Source organism: Plectrocnemia conspersa, unplaced genomic scaffold (genome assembly GCF_051122295.1).
Source record: "Plectrocnemia conspersa isolate PC_06_02 unplaced genomic scaffold, ASM5112229v1 ptg000011l, whole genome shotgun sequence".
Taxonomy (NCBI): domain Eukaryota; kingdom Metazoa; phylum Arthropoda; class Insecta; order Trichoptera; family Polycentropodidae; genus Plectrocnemia; species Plectrocnemia conspersa.
The window spans coordinates 10,571,458-10,593,184 of NW_028277175.1; the positions used below are offsets into that span (position 1 = coordinate 10,571,458).

General features: G+C 34.3%; 1 protein-coding gene across 4 annotated transcripts in view; it reads left to right on the forward strand.

The window, feature by feature from the left end:
• LOC148229466 (uncharacterized) overlaps positions 1–20,441 on the forward strand; it is a 50,652-nt gene extending 30,211 nt beyond the window's left edge. Inside the window, exons 3-27 of one of the 4 annotated variants that reach the window (XM_088197582.1) lie at positions 3,256–3,425; positions 5,927–6,030; positions 8,786–8,988; positions 9,056–9,153; positions 9,572–9,797; positions 9,870–10,279; positions 10,338–10,747; positions 10,811–11,304; positions 11,374–11,589; positions 11,646–11,768; positions 11,833–12,218; positions 12,281–12,425; positions 12,488–12,911; positions 12,979–13,114; positions 13,182–13,348; positions 14,730–14,819; positions 14,890–15,178; positions 15,245–15,678; positions 15,743–15,891; positions 15,962–16,181; positions 16,259–16,356; positions 16,759–16,973; positions 17,036–17,460; positions 17,528–17,965; positions 18,032–20,441. In XM_088197582.1, the coding sequence (XP_088053708.1) occupies positions 3,256–3,425; positions 5,927–6,030; positions 8,786–8,988; positions 9,056–9,153; positions 9,572–9,797; positions 9,870–10,279; positions 10,338–10,747; positions 10,811–11,304; positions 11,374–11,589; positions 11,646–11,768; positions 11,833–12,218; positions 12,281–12,425; positions 12,488–12,911; positions 12,979–13,114; positions 13,182–13,348; positions 14,730–14,819; positions 14,890–15,178; positions 15,245–15,678; positions 15,743–15,891; positions 15,962–16,181; positions 16,259–16,356; positions 16,759–16,973; positions 17,036–17,460; positions 17,528–17,965; positions 18,032–20,244 (8,283 nt within the window). In that variant the 3' untranslated portion in view covers positions 20,245–20,441. Of the gene's footprint in view, positions 1–3,252; positions 3,426–5,926; positions 6,031–8,785; positions 8,989–9,055; positions 9,154–9,571; positions 9,798–9,869; positions 10,280–10,337; positions 10,748–10,810; positions 11,305–11,373; positions 11,590–11,645; positions 11,769–11,832; positions 12,219–12,280; positions 12,426–12,487; positions 12,912–12,978; positions 13,115–13,181; positions 13,349–14,729; positions 14,820–14,889; positions 15,179–15,244; positions 15,679–15,742; positions 15,892–15,961; positions 16,182–16,258; positions 16,357–16,758; positions 16,974–17,035; positions 17,461–17,527; positions 17,966–18,031 lie in introns of all 4 variants that reach the window. The other 3 variants (XM_088197584.1, XM_088197581.1, XM_088197583.1) reach the window with 3 other exon arrangements.
• The last annotated feature ends 1,286 nt before the right edge of the window (positions 20,442–21,727 follow it).

The window sequence follows — 21,727 nt, forward strand, 5'->3', positions numbered from 1 at the left end:
ATTCAACTTAATCTTAATTAATCCAACACATGCGAGGGTTTCTTTATTGCAAATCAGATACGATCTCCATATTGGATTTCCCTAATCACAACCAATGATGATTAGCTAGTGGGCGGAGGTGCACTAAAATTTATGGATCCTACTCGTCTGACTGTTCGTGCATTTCGGTCGATATAACTGTCGATTCGCCCCGGCCGATTTTACGACTCAAGAAGGAAATGAGCATATTACCAGTTGGAAGCTGGAAGGGCTCGGGAGTTTCGACTGTGCACATACATATATCACGGAGGCCGATGGGCGGCTGGCTGTATTCCGGCGTGACGTGCGGACGAAGCATAAATTTACGAAAAAGAGGCGTGTTCAATTAATTACCGGCAGCGGCAAGTTCAATAGCATTCCGGCCAAATATTGCCTCTCCTCTTTGGCTCGGTTTCCGTACGAAGAATTTCCACCGGCCGGTAGGAATCTGCAGCAGTCGAGGACGGACAGCCGGCCGGCTGATTTTGCATACAATATATGTATAAAAGCCGACTCGTGGACCAGTTCGTATGTACGGCATTTGTCTCTCGGCCAGTCAGGTAGATGGATAGGGCGATATAAGATAAATATTCAAATTATCGCCAACGGTTGCTAAAGGTCTTCAGTTGGGGGCCCGTGGTTTGACCCCGCGAGATGGACCGTTCTCTTTTGTGGTATATGAACATTGAACACACTAGAAAACTGATTTTCTTCTTAGATTACATCTAACATTGTATAATAGAAGAGTCACGTAGTGACTCGTGATATCTAACTGTCGCTACTATTTCATAAATAGTAATTTTATAATAATTCACATAAGGTCGTTCAAAAAATTTAATCTGTTATTAAAGCTGATTAGTCATATCAATAAACCTACGAGATTTTGAAAAAATATTATTATGACTAAATTAAATTGTGCTTATACATAAAGAACGTACGAAGCTAACAAGATTGTATAAAATGCAAATAATCCATTAAAAATTATAGTTGAAGAATTTTTACACAACAGGAAGGGGTATTGTTACATCTTGGCATTGTAAAGATGAGTTATAAATATATCATTACAATAAGCCGCAATGAATCAACCCAAATTGCTCGTAATAAAAAATGTACTGGCAATAAAATACAATAAAAGTCGATGCAATAGACTCTTCGTCCATTTAATGATATACTATTTTCCATATTATATAATCAATGTATCACATTTTTAATAGAGACTCGTTAAAGTGAAATCGTGTAGAATAAGTCTGAAAAAATATACATTGAAATCTTTCGTAGGAAAACATAGTTTTTAACCTTATAAATTTAATAAAAACGTGCGCTAAATATTGGCATGATTTTTACATTTTTGCTACTACTCAATATCCTGATATGATATTGCTTAAAACCAGGGGTGAAATAACTAGTAAGAGCCATAAACACGTGTTTATATACAATATAATGAAAACCTGAACTTAAAACGAGCATATCTATTATGAATAATTTGCTTATCAACTATGCAGTTCTCGAGATGAAATTGAAAGATATGAAATACAGAGGAAATGCTGTCAGATGTTGATTACAGTGCAGCTCATAATCACAAATGCATAAGAAAGAAGGTATTCAATGAAGTTGTTGCACCATGGCTACAAATATATATATATGAATGCCAGAGATAAATCATTTACGCAATTGTTGACATACATACAAGTGATTTGCCCAGGGCCGTCGAGAGCGAACCCGGGCCCTGGGAACTGGGAAAACAATGATTCCAGGCCTCATGACAAAAATGGCATTATATATATTTTTTTACACTGTAATATAATTTCTCGATAAAATAATGCTACAAATAAATATAAAAATTAGACACCGATGCGACACATTTTAAGCGAAATATTTTAATTTGGCATAAAAATTATTAAAAAATTCTACTCATAATATTTATCTGATAATTAGTCGTGTTTTCTTTGCTGCTCAGTGTTGCTATATAGTGAATTTCCAATCCAGATCAAAAGCAATAAAATCGTGCCATCGTGGTTAAAACCAGGGCTGTGGAGTCGTTAAAAAAAAACACGACTCCGACTCCGACTCCGATTCCGATATTTACCAACAACACGACTCCACTCCGACTCCGACTCCGACTCAAAAAAGTTTAATTTTATAAGGTATTTTTGGTGTTTTTCTACACGTTTAATATTCATACGCTATACACATTCATTATTACGCAATTAAAAATTCATAAATTTCATAATTTAAAAAATGCTCGGAGTTGCTCATTTTTCACGACTCTGACTCCGACTCCAGCTCCGGCCAAAACACCACGACTCCACGACTCCGACTCCGACTCCGACTCCGACTCCACAGCCCTGGTTAAAACGCTTGATTATCCAGCGTATTTTCATAACAATATTACGAGTGAAGTGGGTTATTGAGATATATTTAAAAGAGGATATTTGATTATTATATGTTCTTGTACCCCTACGCCTCTCTTTTAAGAGCGTTGATCTCTCACAGAAAGTTGTATGTGGCTAAGCATTTATTCAAACTATTGTATCGTGCTGTCGACAATCAAACTATTATTGAGGAATTCCAGTTTTGGGTTGCGGAACACCGTAGAAAATCACGATTCCGTCCTATATTGATGTCCGTTAAAGCCATGACGTATGCACTAGCCGACTCACCTATAACTGTCGGCATCCAGCTCCTTAATGCGGCGACAATGCACATTGGTCTGTTCAATTTCAGCTACGAGGAGTTGGTCCGGTTCATATAATTTAATTTTAATACTTTTTGTGTATTATTTTTAATTTGATTCGTAATATATATTTTTCTGTGAATTGAAATAATATGATGTATTAGTTTTTGATCCACGTGACGCATTGGGGTACTCTGTTAGGTCACGATAGTCTTAATTTAATTTAATAAATAATTTTAAATACTCAATTGATCATAATGGGGTATTAAATTAAAGCAATATCGCTCAAACATATAAAAGGAAGTTTTACAACATTCGAAAGAGCTATATTATCGATTCGAAACTTGAAAAAAATGTATTTTTTTATTGAAATTGAATTTTTTTAAATATAAACAGTATCGAATTCCACCTTATAATCAACAACCGTCATTATCGTATACGCGATTGTCTTACTGAAGATTACAGATAATTGGGTTTATGAAGCCGGCCATTCGGCTTTTTTATTTCTTGTAGAAATTATTATTATTTCAGTTTTGATAACATATTTTTTGCACGTTAAGCAGGTGGAACCAGAGGGGACTTCGGAGCTGCCGGCCGCCTCGAGGGCGCTCTTCGTCGAGAAGGTGCGCCTATCGAACGCGGCGTGCCAGGCCGGAGACTACGCCACCGCCGTCGCCCTCTACACGGACGCCCTCACGCTGGACCCGGCCAATCACATTCTTTTCAGCAATAGGTATGTATCATAAATATTGAACAATAAGAAACAATCCTCTGCGAACTGAGTGAGCGTTTCACTGATCTAGTACGTCGTCGTCGTCGTTCAGTGAATATTATTATTTGTATCCAGACCAGGATTTTATTAATTTGGGTGCAAATAGAGCTAGGATTATGACTACACAAAAATATATAATCAATTTCTATAGCATTTGAATTAAAAGATTTGTATTTAGATATGTAAGAATATTTTCCCAGCTGCCAATGAAGTTTTACACGCCTCAAGTTTTTTTAAACATAATGATAATACAGACCAACGCGCTGTCGATGAAAAAAGTAATTATATAATTATTGCAGGAAATTGAAAATTGATGCTGCATCTTGGCAACATTCTGTAGCACATAAGCTGATTAAATTCAGCGAATGTGCTGCACAAGGAATTTAATATGCTAGTTCATTATGGTGTTTAATTCGAGCCTGCAGTCTAGAATAAACAAACATATGCCTGGCGCAATCGTACGTTTGTCATCTAATATTTTTAATGTCGATGTCATAGGCAGTTAAGTATCCTGTTACAGATTTTTCCATATATACCAATTTATGTCCCTCATTTTCCATATAGGTTAAACAAAAAATAAATAAAATGTAGGATATGTCTGAAGTTGAATAAACACTAATAGAATAATACAGTAATAAGTCTTTGACGAAATATTTCGTGTAAGTCAAAAAATCGCATAACTAAAAGAAACCTAAATATGTTTCAAAGTAAAAATGGAAAAAGTGCTATGTACTTACACTTGAGGAAACAAAACGTAAAAAATAATATTTTTTTATATACATACGTACAAATTATAAAAAAAGTATGTATCATATAATACATATATTTAAGTACAAACTACTTATTATACTGGTTCAGTGTTTGCTTGTTTTTCTTTTCTTTCCTTTATAAATTAATGTATAGCATGCGATAGCATCTTTCACTGCTTTTGACACATTCTCAGTGGCGTTGCTAGGGTATGTGCTGCCTGGGGCAATCCTTAAAATTGCCGCCCTCCGCCCCCCCCCCCCCATACGTTTTTTAAAAGAAAATCTGACTTTTCTAAAAATCTATAACCTAAAAAATCCAGAACAGACGGCCTCTTTTGCCTCACTTCCCAATTACGCTACATACCCTTCACATATTATTATATTTATTATATATGCATATTATTTATTTTTGTATGTAATATTTGTTTTCTTATAACAAGGTGTTTTATAATACAATAAAAAATGTAATAAAATAACGAATTGTCAAATTATCATTATAAATAATTTAAAATAATTCAATAAAATGAAATATATCAAACAGTATAAAACATGACAAAATTAACATATTATTATAGAGTATAAAAAAAACACAAAAATTTATTAATTATTGAATTCGCTTACAAATTATGTATTATAATAAAAATATATTTAAGTATTTGTAATTTATACTTAAATAAACGAAACTAGAAATTACAAATACACGTGTATAATTTTTATAATAATAATAATGATGTATTTCTACCATGATCTGTCAAATATTAAGTTAAAATAATTCACAATTAATTAATTTTACAAAAAATTTAATATACAATTTATAAAATATGCCGCCCCCAAGCAAGTGCCGCCCGGCACATTTTATAAATCCAGAATAGCGTTCACGATTTTACGCTCAGTCCATTAATAGCCCCAACTTCTTGCCTAAATATGGTTTGTGGTAATACTTTTTAAATATATGTATTGCACCTTGATCCATCGGTTGAATAATGAAGATTGTATTCAAAGGGAGGAACATTATTTTTATGTTTTAAGTATAGTCACATGGCGATGATCTGGTACATTATCAACTAACAGTAAAATATTTGGTGGTAGATTATTATCTATACAATATTTTTATATCTCTTGCGTCAAATGATGACAAAATCAGTCTTCGAAAATGTATCTAGTCAACCACGCTCTTCATATAACAAGTATCAATATTTTTGAAATATTCTTAAAGGCTCTTGGATTTTCATTATGGTAAATTAGAAGTGGTTTGATTTTGCAGTCCCTAAGTAGAAGTTTTAGCCCATCTTTAGATACTATTCAATTTGGCTTAGAATTTTAAGTTATGATTCCGGTCTGGCATTTTTTTCTGACATGTAAGTCACTGATATTTAAGTTCTGCTATCATGCTAGGGGCTCAACATATTATTTTATGTCAATACATTCGCAACAAAATAAAGTGCAGTAAATTTTTTTTTTTTTTTATTATAAATTGCGAATTTATTCACTTAAGTTGAGGACTATTTATTTTAGTTACTTATTATTTTTACCATTTATTCCTAAACGGTCGACAACAAATACGAATTTCCATTATTTATTATATTTTTCCATATGAGCAGCAAAAAGGGTCATATGTTATTATTTAAAAAAATCTATACCATATCTTATCGGTAATAATATTTATAAAATTGTATTAATTATTTAATAATATAACATATTTGTGTTTTGTAGGTCCGCCGCTAGATTGAAACAGGGGCAATTCGCTGCGGCTCTTCAGGATGCCATCAGAGCGAGGGAGCTTTGCCCTACGTGGCCCAAAGCTTACTATAGACAAGGTAAGAGCTTTTCAAAGTGTATTTATGTATGTATATCTAAAACGGAAATATGTACATAATTTTTTTTTCAAAATTATAAAATTTGATTCAGGAAGATTATTTGTGATTATGTGTGAAATATTACATCGCATTTTCAGCTTTATGCTTTTTCAAATGCATTTTCTGTACTCAATTCTCGGCTTGAATATTCTCCTTTGGTTGTTTAATAGTTCTTACTTTGATATCTTCATAGGAATAATCAGAAGCTATTAAATTCGGCCAAATATTGAAGCATGTTGCTTGGTAGTAATAGTAACGGCATTTCCATTCCTGTCTCCGAAGAAATGTTCCTATGATCATTATTTAAGTTACTGCGCATCAGAATGTACATCTAAGCTAGTGAAAATTTCTCTTAGGTTCTCGGTTGCCCATATTCTGCAGTTCTGCATATTTCCAAAACCATTCAGATGGAAATGAGTTTCATCACTCATTATGAGGCGATTAATAAATTCTTGTAAACGAACACCATAATTAAGTCGTTGTTGTAGATCTCTTAGCTAGAATGTTTGCATTAATTATAGTTTAAATGGAAAATTATTTATATCATTAAAAAATACCTGGATACGAGTTATCTACAGAAAGCTTTCTGATTAATGTTAAATGATTTTCTACGATACTTTTTTTAACTCGTTGAGCATTCGCTTCTTTCGGGGCTGTTCCTTACTGTTAAATGCTAAGGAGTTCTCACATTATATTACATTATGACTATATCCTTATAATAGATTATTAAAATGATTTTCAAAATAAAACTTGTATTATGATCTTTCAGTTGTAATTTATAAGTTATACTTCGTATCTTTTGCACCACGCTGTATGTTTTTGACCTTGAATGTATCTATATGTGTTACAACATTGACGCTTGTGGATGGTACATATATATTCGTACAAGCAGAATTTCCTTATAGTTCTAAAAAATTATTGCTAAATCAAAAGTTAACAAAACGAACCACTTTGAAATCAATGGATAAACTAAACCTGGAATTTAATTTAAAACTATTTATCAGAACTTTATTTTCCAAAATTAGAATTATATTAAAAATGTTTTTATTTATTAACAATCCTTATTACAGTATCTTATTACATGAATATGATTATTTTTATTTTACATTAGACAATCGTTTACAGAAAATACGTTTCTTGTATAAACGGTTTTTTATGAATTTCCTTATGTTACGATAGATCACTTATATAAGTTGATGACTAATGCAGGAAAGACCTGGACATGAATCCTTTCTATTATGTCTGGAAGATCGGAATTATTTATTATAAAATTATAATACCGATCGATCATAACAAATTTGATTTTTATTGATTTTCCTAATCTTAAGTATAAATTATTTAAAAATTGTGAAGGTGTAATAATAGTTTATAATTTGTCACTGATTACAGTCTGATGTTTCACAGCTTTCTTGTAGGTTTCAGCGGTGTTACAACGAAAGATACAAATAAAAAATACAAGTGCTTAATGTAAAATTTTAGTAAATGTTATAATTTATTATTACTAACCTGACATCTTTAAGTCTTTTTTTATGAAAAAACATTCGATATTTTCGATCAAAATCCTTGTAAATACCTCAGGTAAGTTCGTTAGCCAGCCTGATTCGCCATCTTGTTTCAAAATGGTGGCTAAAAAATGTTGAAGAAAAAAATAAAGAGGTTAAAAATCTTTTTAAAATATAAATTTAATTTAAACTTGTTGTTTTCATTTTTTGTTTGATTTTTTATCATTTATGTAGATTTTTGTAGACACGATAACTGCCGTAATTTTGATGATATGATCATGAAACTTATTTTAAAAATATGTATTGAAAATATCTCGGCTAAGTTCTTTAGCCATTCTGATCCATCAAGTGGCAGCTATTGTAAATCAGCTTAGATAAATCGTAGATATAAAAGGAAAGAGGTAAAACTGTTTTAGAAAAGTAATTTGAAAAAAAAAAATTTTCACATTATTTTGCGGACACGACGACAACTGCCGTAATTTTTTATTATATCTAGATAATAATTGTTTTAAGAATAGCCTTAATATCTCGGCAAAGTTTGTTAGCCAAAGGTAATTTGCTATCTTGTTTCAAAATGGCGGATATTAAAAAATAGATTTTTTTTTAAATCTTAAAGAAAAATGTAAAATAATGTTAAAAACAGAAATTTAAATAAAATAAAAAAAGTAAAAAATATTTTTAATTAGCTATATAAAAAAAAAATCATGGCTCCACTTAAAAAAATCGTAGAGAAATAGTTGTGGTCGAAAATAAAAACTTTTTTTTACCGTCTTATATACAGAATCCACTTAATTAATTTTTTTTGTAAGAATATTGTAATTTAAAAAAAAAATTTTAGACAATTTTTCGCTAAACGATCATATAGACAGCTTTAAAGAAGTAAAACATAAATGTTTGAGAAAAAGTAGTTATTATATCTTTTGCAGCTTTTTTTTTAAAATTAATACGACTATCGTATAATTAGAAGCATTAGAGCACTTCCTATATTCTTTAGAAAAGGAATTATTTTATAGGAGAAGCACCTGATTTCTTAAAAATAACTGCTACATTCTTTGAGCAATTAAATTAAAAAATATTATACTGCTAAGAAATATTTTTTTTAATTCTCATATGGTCGTCTTTTGGTACAAATTCACTATAAAAAAATATTATACTCCTTTTTTATTATTTAGTAAATCCTATACTGTTTATTTATGTTTAATATTTATTTTCAGGGGTAGCTTTACAATGTCTAGGAAGATATGGCGAAGCTCTGGCCGCTTTCAGCTCTGGCCTAGCCCAAAATCCCAACTCACGGCAATTGTTAGAAGCACTCGTAGAAGCATCTCTCAAGTCACCTCTGCGTCCAGCTCTCCACCCCACCTTCATGCAGCTCCAAGCTATGAAGTTAGACCAGAGTCCTTTCGTTTTGATATCAGTGAGTATACTACTTTTTTAAAGTATATTACTAGTCTACAAAAATTATATAATGTAATACTTCTTAGGTGGTTGGTCAAGAACTGCTAGGAGCTGGACAATATCACGCAGCCGTTACAGTTTTAGAAGCCGCTTTGGGAATCGGATCGTGTTCTTTAAAATTGAGGTATGCTCTATAACAGTGTATGTATACTCTTCTAACGCCTTTCAAGTTTGCGCGAGGATACGAAGGAAGACAAATAAAAGACTCAACTCCGTTACAATCCCATATGCAAAACCGAGAGGCCATTGTTTTATTGTTTCGCATATAAGGTTGACATTTTTTTCGTTTACCTCGTGCATAAATTACGCCTTGGGAAAATTCGTTTTCTGTTGATTTTTTACCCAAAACACAAAGCGTATCTTATAATGCAAAACGATCATGAGAACTTTGCGATCAAATTATTATTAGTAATAATAAAAAGGTTGTGTAACTTTTTTTGTTAAATTTCAACCTGAGAATTCACCTCTCACTTGCAATTATTACTAACAATCTTGAGAAATTTTAAAATAAATTTACACTATGGCATAATATGATGTTTCAGGGGATCAGTATTCAGCGCGTTGAGTTCAGCCCATTGGGCGCTTAGTCAATTAGATAAAGCTATTGGATATATGCAGCAAGATCTCGCCGTTGCCAAAAGCTTGGGAGATACGGCTGGAGAGTGTCGCGCTCATGGAAACTTAGGCGCTGCATATTTCAGTCAAGGTTCATTCAAAGAAGCTCTGACCGCACACCGCTATCAATTAGTCTTAGCTATGAAATGCAAGGTTGGTTATTGATTGATAATATTTTTATAAGAATCAATTTTATTATATATATGTACTTATATTAATTTTTAGGATACTCAAGCTGCAGCGGCTGCTTTAACTTCGCTAGGCCATGTCTATACAGCCATCGGTGATTATCCAAACGCTTTGGCTAGCCATAAGCAGTGTGTTCAGCTCGTGAAGCAGATGGGAGATAGATTGCAAGAAGCTAGAGAGATTGGGAACGTCGGTGCCGTTTATTTAGCAATGGGTGAATTCGATTCTGCTGTCGATTGTCACACACAGCATTTAAGATTAGCTAGACGTCTTGGAAATCAAGTAGAAGAGGCTCGTGCGTATTCAAATCTTGGTTCTTCGCATCATTATAGAAGAAATTTTACTCAAGCGATTGCATATCATGAGAAAGTATTGAGGATAGCACAAAATTTAGGCGATAGAGCAGTTGAAGCTAGGGCATATGCTGGTTTAGGACATGCAGCTAGGTAAATACTAATTAATTATATTTTTTAAATATAATGTTAATATATTTACGATATTTAGATGTGCTGGAGATTACGCTCAAGCGAAAAAATGGCACGAGCGACAGTTGGATATGGCGTTAGCAGCTAGAGATAAAGTTGGTGAAGGAAGAGCGTGTTCAAATCTGGGTATAGTGTATCAATTGCTCGGAGAACACGACGCTGCTTTAAAGCTTCATCAAGCTCACTTGTCAATGGCTAGAGCTTTACAAGATAGAGCTGGAATGGGAAGAGCTTACGGTAACATTGGCAATGCGTATTCAGCTGCCGGATTTTACGAACAAGCTATCAAGTATCATAAGCAAGAACTGACTATATCTAAGGAAGTGCACGATAGAAATTCTGAGGCGTCTACGCACGGAAATTTGGCAGTTGCTTATCAAGCTCTCGGAGCTCACGACATGGCTCTTTTGCATTACAGAGCTCATTTAGGTATGTGTACATTTTAAATAAATAATTTTATGAATATTGATTGATGTGCTATTTATAATTTAGGTATTGCAAGAGAGTTGAAAGATACGGCTGGAGAAGCTTGCGCGCTATTGAATTTAGGAAACTGTCTCTCGTCGCGTCAAGAGTTTGCTCAAGCCGTTCCGTTTTACGAACAGTATTTAATGCTTTCGCAGGAGTTGGGAGATGTGACGGCCGAAGCTAAGGCATGCCATTTTTTAGGTTACGCTCATTATTGTATAGGGAATTATAGAGAAGCTGTTAGGTACTACGATCAAGATTTATCCCTCGCCAAAGAGTTACAAGACAAGATGAACATGGGACGGGCGTATTGTAATTTAGGCTTGGCGCACTTAGCTTTAGGTCAAATGGAGCCAGCGTTGGAATGCCAAAAATATTTCCTCGCCATCGCTCACATGACGCAGCATCTGCCGGGAAAAGTCAGAGCTTTGGGTAATATAGGAGATGTTTTAGTAAAAATGGGAGACGTAGAAGAAGCGATTAATATGTATCAAAGGCAACTCACTTTTGCACGACAGGTATGTTTTATTCAGACTAAACGTACATAGATATAAAGTATTTTTTGACTAAATATACATTTATTTTAGGCAGGTGATCGTATCCTGGAAGCATCAGCGTGTGGAGCCTTAGGCTTAGGGCATAGATTGTTAAGAAAATTAGACAAAGCTTTAGGTTATCACACACAAGAATTAACATTAAGACAAGAACTAGCCGATTTGGCCGGAGAAGCGAGAGCTCACGGTCATCTCGGGACTGTTCATATGGCTCTCGCTAATTATACACATGCAGTTAAATGTTATCAGGTATGTTTATATTTAAATACATTATCAATATATATTTTACATTATCTATATTTTAGGAGCAATTAGAAAGAGCGCAAGAACTGCAAGATTGCGCTGTTGAAGCTCAAGCTTTCGGTAATCTAGGTATTGCTAGATTAAATATGGGACATTACGAAGATGCGATTGGATATCTAGAACAGGTATATTTAAAATCAAAATATTAGTTTTTAATAAGATTATGAATTACATAAATTAAAATTACAGCAATTGGCTACTTTGGAGCGTCTCACCACTCCCACAACGCCGTTAGATAAAGCGAGAGCTTTCGGTTCACTCGGTGATTGTTATGATGCACTCGGTGATCCTGAAGAAGCAGTCAAATGCCACGAACAACATTTGGCTTTAGCTTTATCTACGAAAAACGTCAGAGAACAAGAAAGGGCGTATCGAGGACTAGGTCTTAGTCATAAGTCATTAGGCAATTTGCAACAAGCTTTAGTGTGTTTAGAAAAACGACTTGTCGTTTCACACGAATTAGGCAGCTTAGATGCTAAGGCTCAAGCTTACGGAGAACTAGGGAATATTCACGGTAGTCTAGGAAATTTAGAGCAAGCTGTATCGTGTCTTGAGCACCAAAGAAACATTGCAAGGTATAATATTAATAATTATATCATTAGTTTAACATATTTTAATATACTGCACAACTATTTAGAGAACTGAATGATCGAGTGATGGAATCAGACGCTGTCTCATCATTGGGAGTTGTTTATCAACAAATGGGCGATTATTCCACTTCTTTGCAATATCATCAAATGGACTTGGAATATGCTAATCAATTAGGAATAACACAATTACAAGTATGTTGTCTTTATAGATAAATAATACAATAGTTATATTGATGATTCTCTTTTATCTATAGGGTCGTGCTTATGGAAATTTGGGAACTGTACATGAAGCTTTAGGCAATTTAGAAGAGGCTGTGCGGTGTCAAGAGCAACAATTGGCCGCTGCGGGAGATCGGTTAGCTCGAGCGTTGGCACTTGCTGCTTTGGGTCGCGTGCACCACGCCAGAGGGGCTCCTCATAGAGCTTTAGCTTATTTGCGCCAAGGAGTCGCTATTGCAGATTCGCTCGGTCGACGAGAAGACGAGGCTAGGATTCGACATCGTCTCGGTGTGACTCTTTACGCTTGCGGTCAAGCTGAAGGCGCTAGGCAACAATTGGTCGCAGCGAGTGCTTTATTAGTCGCATTAAGAGGTCGTACAAGATCTGGCGGACCTAGAAGTGTGCGTATAGCAACATTACAAGCTGCTACTTCAAGAGCTTTGCAAACGGTTTTAGTCAGTGAGTAATTATACCTGATTCTATAATTGATATTATTTAATGTGACTCAATACATGATGTAATTCAGGTCTTGGAAGACAACAGGAGGCTCTCGTCGTTGCCGAAAACGCAAGAAGCAGATCTTTATCAGATTTAATGCTAGAAAAGCAAACAGCTTCGTCCTCTACGGCTTTAACTCAAAATAATATCGTTGAATTGAATAGGTATGTTTTTAATATTACAATGTATCGTTATAATTCAATCTTAATTCTAATTCAAATTGTGTTTCAGAGCAACGTCTCCTATTCCACGTTCTAAACGTGACCATTTATTGGACGCTTGGAGTCCTAAGACTTTCGAGCAAATTTTAGAAGTTGTAAATCGACAAAAGGCATCCATTTTATACTATAGTTTAGCTGCAGGATTCTTATACGCATGGCTCATTGTTCCAATGAAAGGTACTTATGAACACGGATATTTTTTACAAGATAAAAACAAGTATCTACTCAATACAAAATACTTTTTAAGATAGTATTGTATACATTTATTTATTGTACATCTTTTGCAACATAACATACAACAATGTAAACACAATTAACAAACACTTAGTAAGTAGAGAAACACCAGACTGAAATCAATTTTACTAATTATTAAATTTTACAATCAATAGATGTCACTATGCTCGATTTTATTTAAACTATTTACATTCACGATATTCATCTACCAGTTACAATACAAATTTAAAATGGGATTCGAACCTGGGTCTTTCAGGACTGGTTTATCGTGCTCGTTTAAATTATGCGTTTTGTGATGAGTCAGCATTTCTTTACATACTGTATAAAAATGTATTGCGCTATTATTAATAGCTTGATAATATAGTAAAAGGCTCGTATTTTCCGGGTCAGAATTTTAATACTGTTGTAGTCAGAATTTATACTAAAAGGTCAGAATATAAGCAGCCAGAATAAATATTAGATGGTCAGAATTTATGTTAATTGGTCGGAATTTATATTAAATGGTTAGAATTTAAATTGGACTGGTCAGAATTTATATTAAATGGTAAAAAAAATTTGACAGATGGTCTGAATCATTTTTTTTGGTCAGTATTTATTATAGTTCATTGGTCAGTATTTATAAAGAATAGCCAGTATTTATATGATATAATTTATATTTTAACCTCAAGGTCAGTTTAATGTTGAGAAATAATCAGTATAATAATACATGATGATTATCAAGGCAATTAGCAATATTGTCAGATGTCAACACAGCAAGCCAAGCGTGTTCTTCGTCGCCGCTCTGTCGTTATTCCCGCTTCGTTCGTCGTACTGAATACCTTCGCGTCCTACATACAATTAAATAGATTCCTTGCAGATTCGTTGAGAGTTATTCATGGGGTATTCAATGTTCTTACCAACACTCGCTCGCTACCCCTCGCACACACCTAGCTTGTCCAACAGTTTTGGTGCGAGCAAGATATTTTATAAGATATTTTTAAAAGAAATAATTAATTGCTCATTCATATTTATAAATTCATATATTTGTTCTGACTGTGAATAATATAATTATGACCATTCATTATTTCAATTATGATCGTCCTATGCTTTTATTCTGACCGTATGCTATTTTTATTTTAACCATTTACCATTTATTATGACCCAGAATAATATAATTATGACCAGGCTGTTATTAAAATTCTGACCGAGATTTGTTTTTTATTCTGACTCAAAGTTGATTTAAATTCTGACCATTTAATTTGTTGCCATAGTAAAATAAGCATACTGCAACTAGCACCATACTCATTAATATCGATAATATTGAAAATATGCAAAATATTTTTAGGTATTGTAAGATTCCATCAAGTGCCTGTTAGCGAAGAGCGAGATAATAATGGAACACCCAATATAAACACCGATGAACTTCAACCATCAAGTATGTTTCTATTGTGTTTAAATTTATAATACCATACTCTTTTGTATTAATTACCTAATTTATATTTTAGGTTCAGTTTTAGAACATTATTTGACATCATGGAAGGAAAGTTTACAAACAGAATTGCAGAAAACCAACAACGGACCATCTGGAGTTACGGGTACAATATCTGAGAATGCTTCTACTGCTGGCGTGACATGGGAGAGACAAGGGAACGACGATATGCCGACTGATAGAGCAGGATTTTTAAGAATGGTTAATAGAAACCATTTATTGAACTCATCTAATTATTCTTTGAGCTCCTTATTTAGCGTCGGATCTGTCGGTGGATCTGTGGCTAGCTTGCAAGGATCTACTAGGTTTGTATTAAATTTAATAGCAATTACATTTAATTATTTATAAATTACTATAATATACAATTTTAGATCAAGTGCAAGTCTTCAAAGTTCAACCAGATCCAGAAAAATATCTATGTGGCAAGGTCCATCTTGTATGCATGCATTGTATCAAATGTTGCTCGCTCCATTCGAAGACGTTATGCCAAATTCTCTAACTTCGTCTAACGGAAATCAGTTTAAAAATTTCGGCGGAAAACGAGATCTCGTATTGGTGCTCGAAGGAGATCTTTATCTAGTACCGTTCCCGGTGTTGCGTCCAGGACCGGGATATGTCTTAAATGCTGCTAACAACGCTTCGAATGCCAATTCTGGAAACAATCCTCCAAACGCAACGCCTGTTCATAACATTGAAATCACTGAATACTTATGTGAAAGGTTTTCGCTGATCACCGTTCCTAGTTTATCGTCATTGAAAGGCCATAAACTGCCTAAGATTAAAAACAATGGCGATTCACATCAAGGTATGATTCCGTAATAGAAGTTTTTATTTTATTTTATTATAATAAAATCATTTTTTATTTCTAGAAAATGGAATGCGTTGCTTGGTGGTAGGCAATCCGCATCTTCCGATAAGAATCTCTGAAACATGGGGTTGGCAGCATAGTTCGGCGATGCAAAAGGAGGCTTTGATGGTCGGAGACATGCTGCATGCTCACACTTTGACCGATATACAAGTAATATTTATAGTAACTTATTATAATATTAGTTAACATAATTATTCAATAATATTTTTAATGTTAATAGGCATCTAAAGAGCAAGTCTTATCGCAAATATCTGAAGCAGAATGTATACATTTATCGACACACGTGTCTTGGAAGTTCTCCGCTATAGTTTTGAGTCCGGGCGAAATGTTGGACTCTCAATCTCAGAGCAATAAGAGATTCTTGAACACAAGTACTGGTAGCGGTCATTCTGACTCAATGCCAGGCGAAGGTGAAGAAGAAGGTAAACTCTATACAATTGGTATTTATTTAATTTTTTAAGCAATTCATTTAATAAATAATATGAATATGTATAAATGTGTAATTTTTAATTTGCAGGAAGCGAACTATCGACCAGTAATATGGAACTTCCGCCATTATCTGAATTCTTATTGACTGCTGGAGATATTTTGAATCTGAAACTCTCTGCTAGATTGGTATATATTTATATTTGCTTATCCGGGAGGTTTATGAATCGCTTCACCATTTAAATAATCAATAACTTGTTTGATATTGCAATTTATCATTTTTCCAAAATATTTTGTTTATAATTTTTATTATGGATTATGATTGACTGATAATTGTACATATAGAAATAATTGTAATAATTACAGTATTAGCATTATTATATATAGCCGAATTCATGATATACACTTACAATTTATCATTGTCTATCATAACGATATATATAAAACAATACTTTATTGGAGAAATTTAATAATAAAACCCGAATGTAACTGCAAAATTTTTTTTGTAATGGTAAAGTGACTCATAAGCCACTTTATATTATTAGTTAGATCAATAGTATTAATGTATATAATTCTTACTTTTGCCCACAGGTCGTCATATCTTGTTCAAATGGTGGAAACACATCTGAGGCTGCCAATAATAGAGAAGGTGCAAATTGTCCCGGTTTGATTAATTTGTGTCGGGCTATGCTTGCAGCCGGAGCACATTGTGTATTGTTAGCATTATGGCCAGTGCCTGATACTGCAGCAAAAATATTACTAAGAGCTTTTTATTCAGCTCTCTTACAAGGCAGTAGAGCGGCTAGGTATGTAATATATTATTCATGCTAAATATGATCAGATTTATTGACATATGCATAATTTTTAGGGCTCTGGGAGATGCAATGCAAACAGTACAGCACACAAAACACTTTGCACATCCCGCTAACTGGGCCGGATTCGTTTTGCTAGGTGCCAATATTAGATTGAGCAATAAAGTGGCCATGATGGGACAGGCCTTGTGCGATTTGCTGAAAACACCCGATAAATGCAGAGATGCTCTGAGGGTTTCGTTGCATTTAGTAGAAAAATCTCTTCAACGCATAGTACGCGGTCAGAAAAACGCTATGTACACGACTCAAAAGAGTATTGAAAATAAGGTCGGTCACGTTACCGGATGGAAAGAACTATTGATGAGTGTGGGATTTAGATTTGAACCGGCGGCCAACGGAATACCATCTAGCGTGTTTTTCCCGCAGAGCGATCCGGAAGATAGATTAACACAATGTTCCGCTAGTCTACAAGCATTATTAGGTAATTATAAATTATGTCGTATTAATAATCATGTGTATAGAATCTAATATATGTTTTTTATTCTCAGGATTAACATCTACAACTTTACATGCATTATCAAAATTAATATCGAACGTGGATGTAGCTGATGATATAATCGGCGTGATCAGATCAATCATATCGCAATTTTCATTGAAGAATATCGAGACGGAGAGTATTGAAATATCGTTGAGCGTCAGATTGTGGCGAGTTGAAGGTTGCCACGAATTACTCGCTTCGTTGGGTTGCGATCTGATGGAAGTCGGTCAAGATGAAGTCACGCTTAGAACTGGAAAGCAAGCCAATAAGAGAAACATACAATTTGTATTGCAAGCCTTATTAGCGTTGTTCGATACCCAAGAAGCTCCGAGAAGTCTCAGTCTAGATTCCAGCTCAAGTTTGGAATCTTTAGCTTCGATTGAAAATAACGGACCAGAACCGCATTCGGACGGAGAGCTTCGTAGAGCTACAAGTTCACCTAACTTGAGTATGTTATTGCATATTTTTATTAATATATTATGTACGTATATACTAATTGATTTTATTTTTATAGATCAAGTTGTTGTACCTCCCCCGCCGTTGCCGTTAAGTGTTCCTCGACTTTCGCAAGGTGCTTTCACATCATACGTTCGTCATCGCGGTGAGCCCGATGGACGTACTGCTCCTCCTCCCGATGGTGCAGCTCGATCGACCGCCAATACCATTGACTGTGACATATCAGCTGCTTCGTTCTACGGTAACATTACAAGACTGCCCGGAACAGCTACGTTGAACATATCGAATAAATTTGGAGCGATAAGGAATGATATCCAACATCAATCGTACAGAAGCACACACAGTAGATCAGAATTCAGGAATACGGAACGACCTCCAGTTAAAATTTCGAGACCAGGGGGAGGCGGCGAAAGCGATGCCGCGTTTACTCCGAGTCCTCCAGTCGCTTTACAACGACACATATCATCCGATCAGCTATCCAGCTTAACCAATCCAAATAATGTTACTCTAGCTCTTGCACATCAAACTAAAATAAGAAACTTATACCATGCAGCATCAGGTGGAATACTTGGCGATAGAACTTTGGGACGCCACAATCAACACGCAAATATTATGGATATACCGACAAACGGATACAATTCTAACATACTGGAAGGCGAAGTTAAGAGCTTCAGTCAGACTGGACAGCCACAAATTCCAAACGCTGCTCTGAGACCGGATAGTTCAAGTTCGGCTAGTTCGGCTACAGATTGGGAGAGCTCAGGTCATGCTACAGTTTTAAGACGAGCTCCATTACCACCATTACCGCCACCGAGATTACCACCGGCTCCGGGTCCTTTGGTTGAAAATCTACATCCTCTTCCACCGGTATATAACAATCTTAGTGCTCTTGCTGGAACGTTCGGCGAAGGAAACAGCTCAGACTCAGAATTCGAGCGAGGTTTTGAGCAGCTCAGCAACACTAGTACTTTGCCATCTCATTCTAATCTACAAGGAAGAAGCACAGCTAATAATCTATATAAAAACAATACCAATACAGTGAATAAAAAGGTTACTCAACCACTCGAAAGCTCGTTAGAAAGATTGAGCGTCAGGACTGAATCATCTGTTGTGATGCCAAATACTAATACGAATCCTCGCAAACCACCCATTTCCAACAGTGAATCAATAATTAATCCATCCAACAGTTTATTTTACTCATCTGTGGATCAAAGTAATGTGATTGAAAATAAGACCTTGAAAAAGCTTGTATTGGATTCGGAAGTACACGGATGTATAGCTAAACTAGATATTAAATCTAGTACGAAAGATTCAATTTCAGGATCCTCTAAGCAAAGCAATTCTACTAATAGCGGAGCGAGTAGTATTCAAGATTCGATTCTCGCTTCACAACTCAGACATATCAATAGAGAATTGACGCCGACGATATCCGAAGTGTACCACGAAAGGAACATCGGTTTAGGACTTGCGCCTCCTTTATCGAAATTATTGTTGAATCAAAGCAGCAATACCAATACAGGAAACAATTCGAATGCAGATCTAATGACAGGCTTAGAAAAATTTGGAATCATCGATGAGAATAATATACCTGAAAAAGATGTGATGAACATGGCTTTAGGTTATGGCAATTCTCAAGTCTCGTGTGAAAGATTCTGCGATATATGTAAAAGATCTACGGATCAGGGACCCACTTTATGCACGTGTAAGAGTCAAATAGCCAATATTGTGTTAAAGAAAAACACAAATACTAATAAGCCTTGGTTATCTTGTTCTACGAGCTTACATAGCAACATCCAAAGCTCAGATCTAACAGCAGCCGATATCATAGAAAGACAAGTGAAAATTAAGTCGCAAAATCAAGATTCTGGTACGATGAAGAGTAAAAAGCAATTTGCTGATTCGTACACTAGTGATATTGCTCATTTGAGACACGAGCTGACCAAGTCGGAACTGATTGAAAAAGATCGAAGGGAAATCGATAATGCAAACTCGGAACAGAAACGAGACTCAATTACAAATAGAGCTGTGAGTCCTTTTTCTGAATTATCCAAAAGAGACGAAGGAGACGGAAGAAGTATAGCAGATTCTCATTCGTCGTATAACGGAGTTGTGATGAACCCTCAGAATACAAATTCACAAACTAGGCAGACAATGTTTGTTAATAATCCATCATCGGAAGAGAGCGACGGAGTGATTGAAAAGAATAGTAGCGAGACACTCGAAAAACAAAATAGATTAAGCAAATCTCACAGAATGAAGAATAAAACATAGTATGAGCATATGTAGAATAATTTTTATTTTATTTTTTAAATTTCATGTGAAACGTCTGATTTTAAATGTAAATATTTATATTTTTCCTATTTTGTGCCTTTTTATTGTTAGTTTTATATCCAAAAATATTTTTAATATTTTTTAGTATGTAAATATTGTATAGATTTTTGTTTGATATACAAAAATTTAAAATAAAATATATTTTTATAATATTTTACATTATTAGTCATGTTTTGTAAATAAATGTTAAATAAATAAAATCTTGTATTATTTTTACTGCTTTTATTTATGTTTAAACCAGTGCTTCTTAAGTATTTAAAGAATAAAAATATTCCAATCCGCTTATTTGGTGAACAGACTTTCTTCAAAATTAAATTCAGCTGATGTGCATACCAGTGAACATAATGGGGGTTAAGGTAAACTTCTCTCATTAGATGTTGTACTCCATTTCGTAATGCTATTTTACATGAAATTATTTTGAGAGATATGTGCATTTAAATAAATACTTTGTTCCATAAATGAATTGTTTGTGCATTTACGTAATTTAAATCTTAGGATTTTACTGCAGAAAGTTATTCGTAAGGTGTTCCCTGTTCTGACAATTCGTGTTGTAGAACAATTATTTTATATATTGCTCATTTAAATCGTCCTCTTTCGTAATCAGCTCATTACTTCTGCATTATCTTAACCCTGTTAGACCAATTTTTCTACGCTACGCTACAAAATTGTATGCAGTCTTGATTTTCGGTAAAGTATTTGTATTTTTGTCAACTGATTCAATATGTTTCTTTATGTGAAGACGTTATCCAGAAATAATGGACGATACGATGCTAATTTAACCAAACGTTTGAATTGCACCGCATTGCTTATATGAATTTTACTGGAAAATGTGCCAATATTTTAGGTTAAATTGATTTTATAATAAATAAAATATATTATTTTGGAGGCCTATTTATTCATTATGGCAAAAATTAGGTGGCACTCTGGTAACACTGACGTGACATTCCTTATCGGATCTCGCATTAGTCAGTCCGTGAAGCCGACAATTAATTTATTGTTTTAATTATTGACAAAACGTTTTTTATCAATCCCCGTGTCAAAGCATATATTAAAAAAATACCGCTTCAAATTACCATTTTGTGACACACGAAATGGTTTTGAACGGGTTTTTTGCCACAATCTACCAGGAGTACATATGAGCGAGAGGGTAGCTGACAATTAATTTATTATTTTAATTATTAGGAAAACTCTATTTTGTCAATTTCTGCAAATTATTTTGGATACGAACCTCAAGAATCGCGTCAAAGCATATTCAGAAAAAAATTCCGTTTCAAACTACCGTTTTGTGACTCACGAACCGATTTTTTACGGGTTTTTTGTCATAATCTACCAGGAGTATAGAATAGGTGAGGAGGTAGGGGAGCTAATAATTTATTTATTGTTATATATAATTGTTTTAAAAGCTACCAGGGCAAAACGCTCT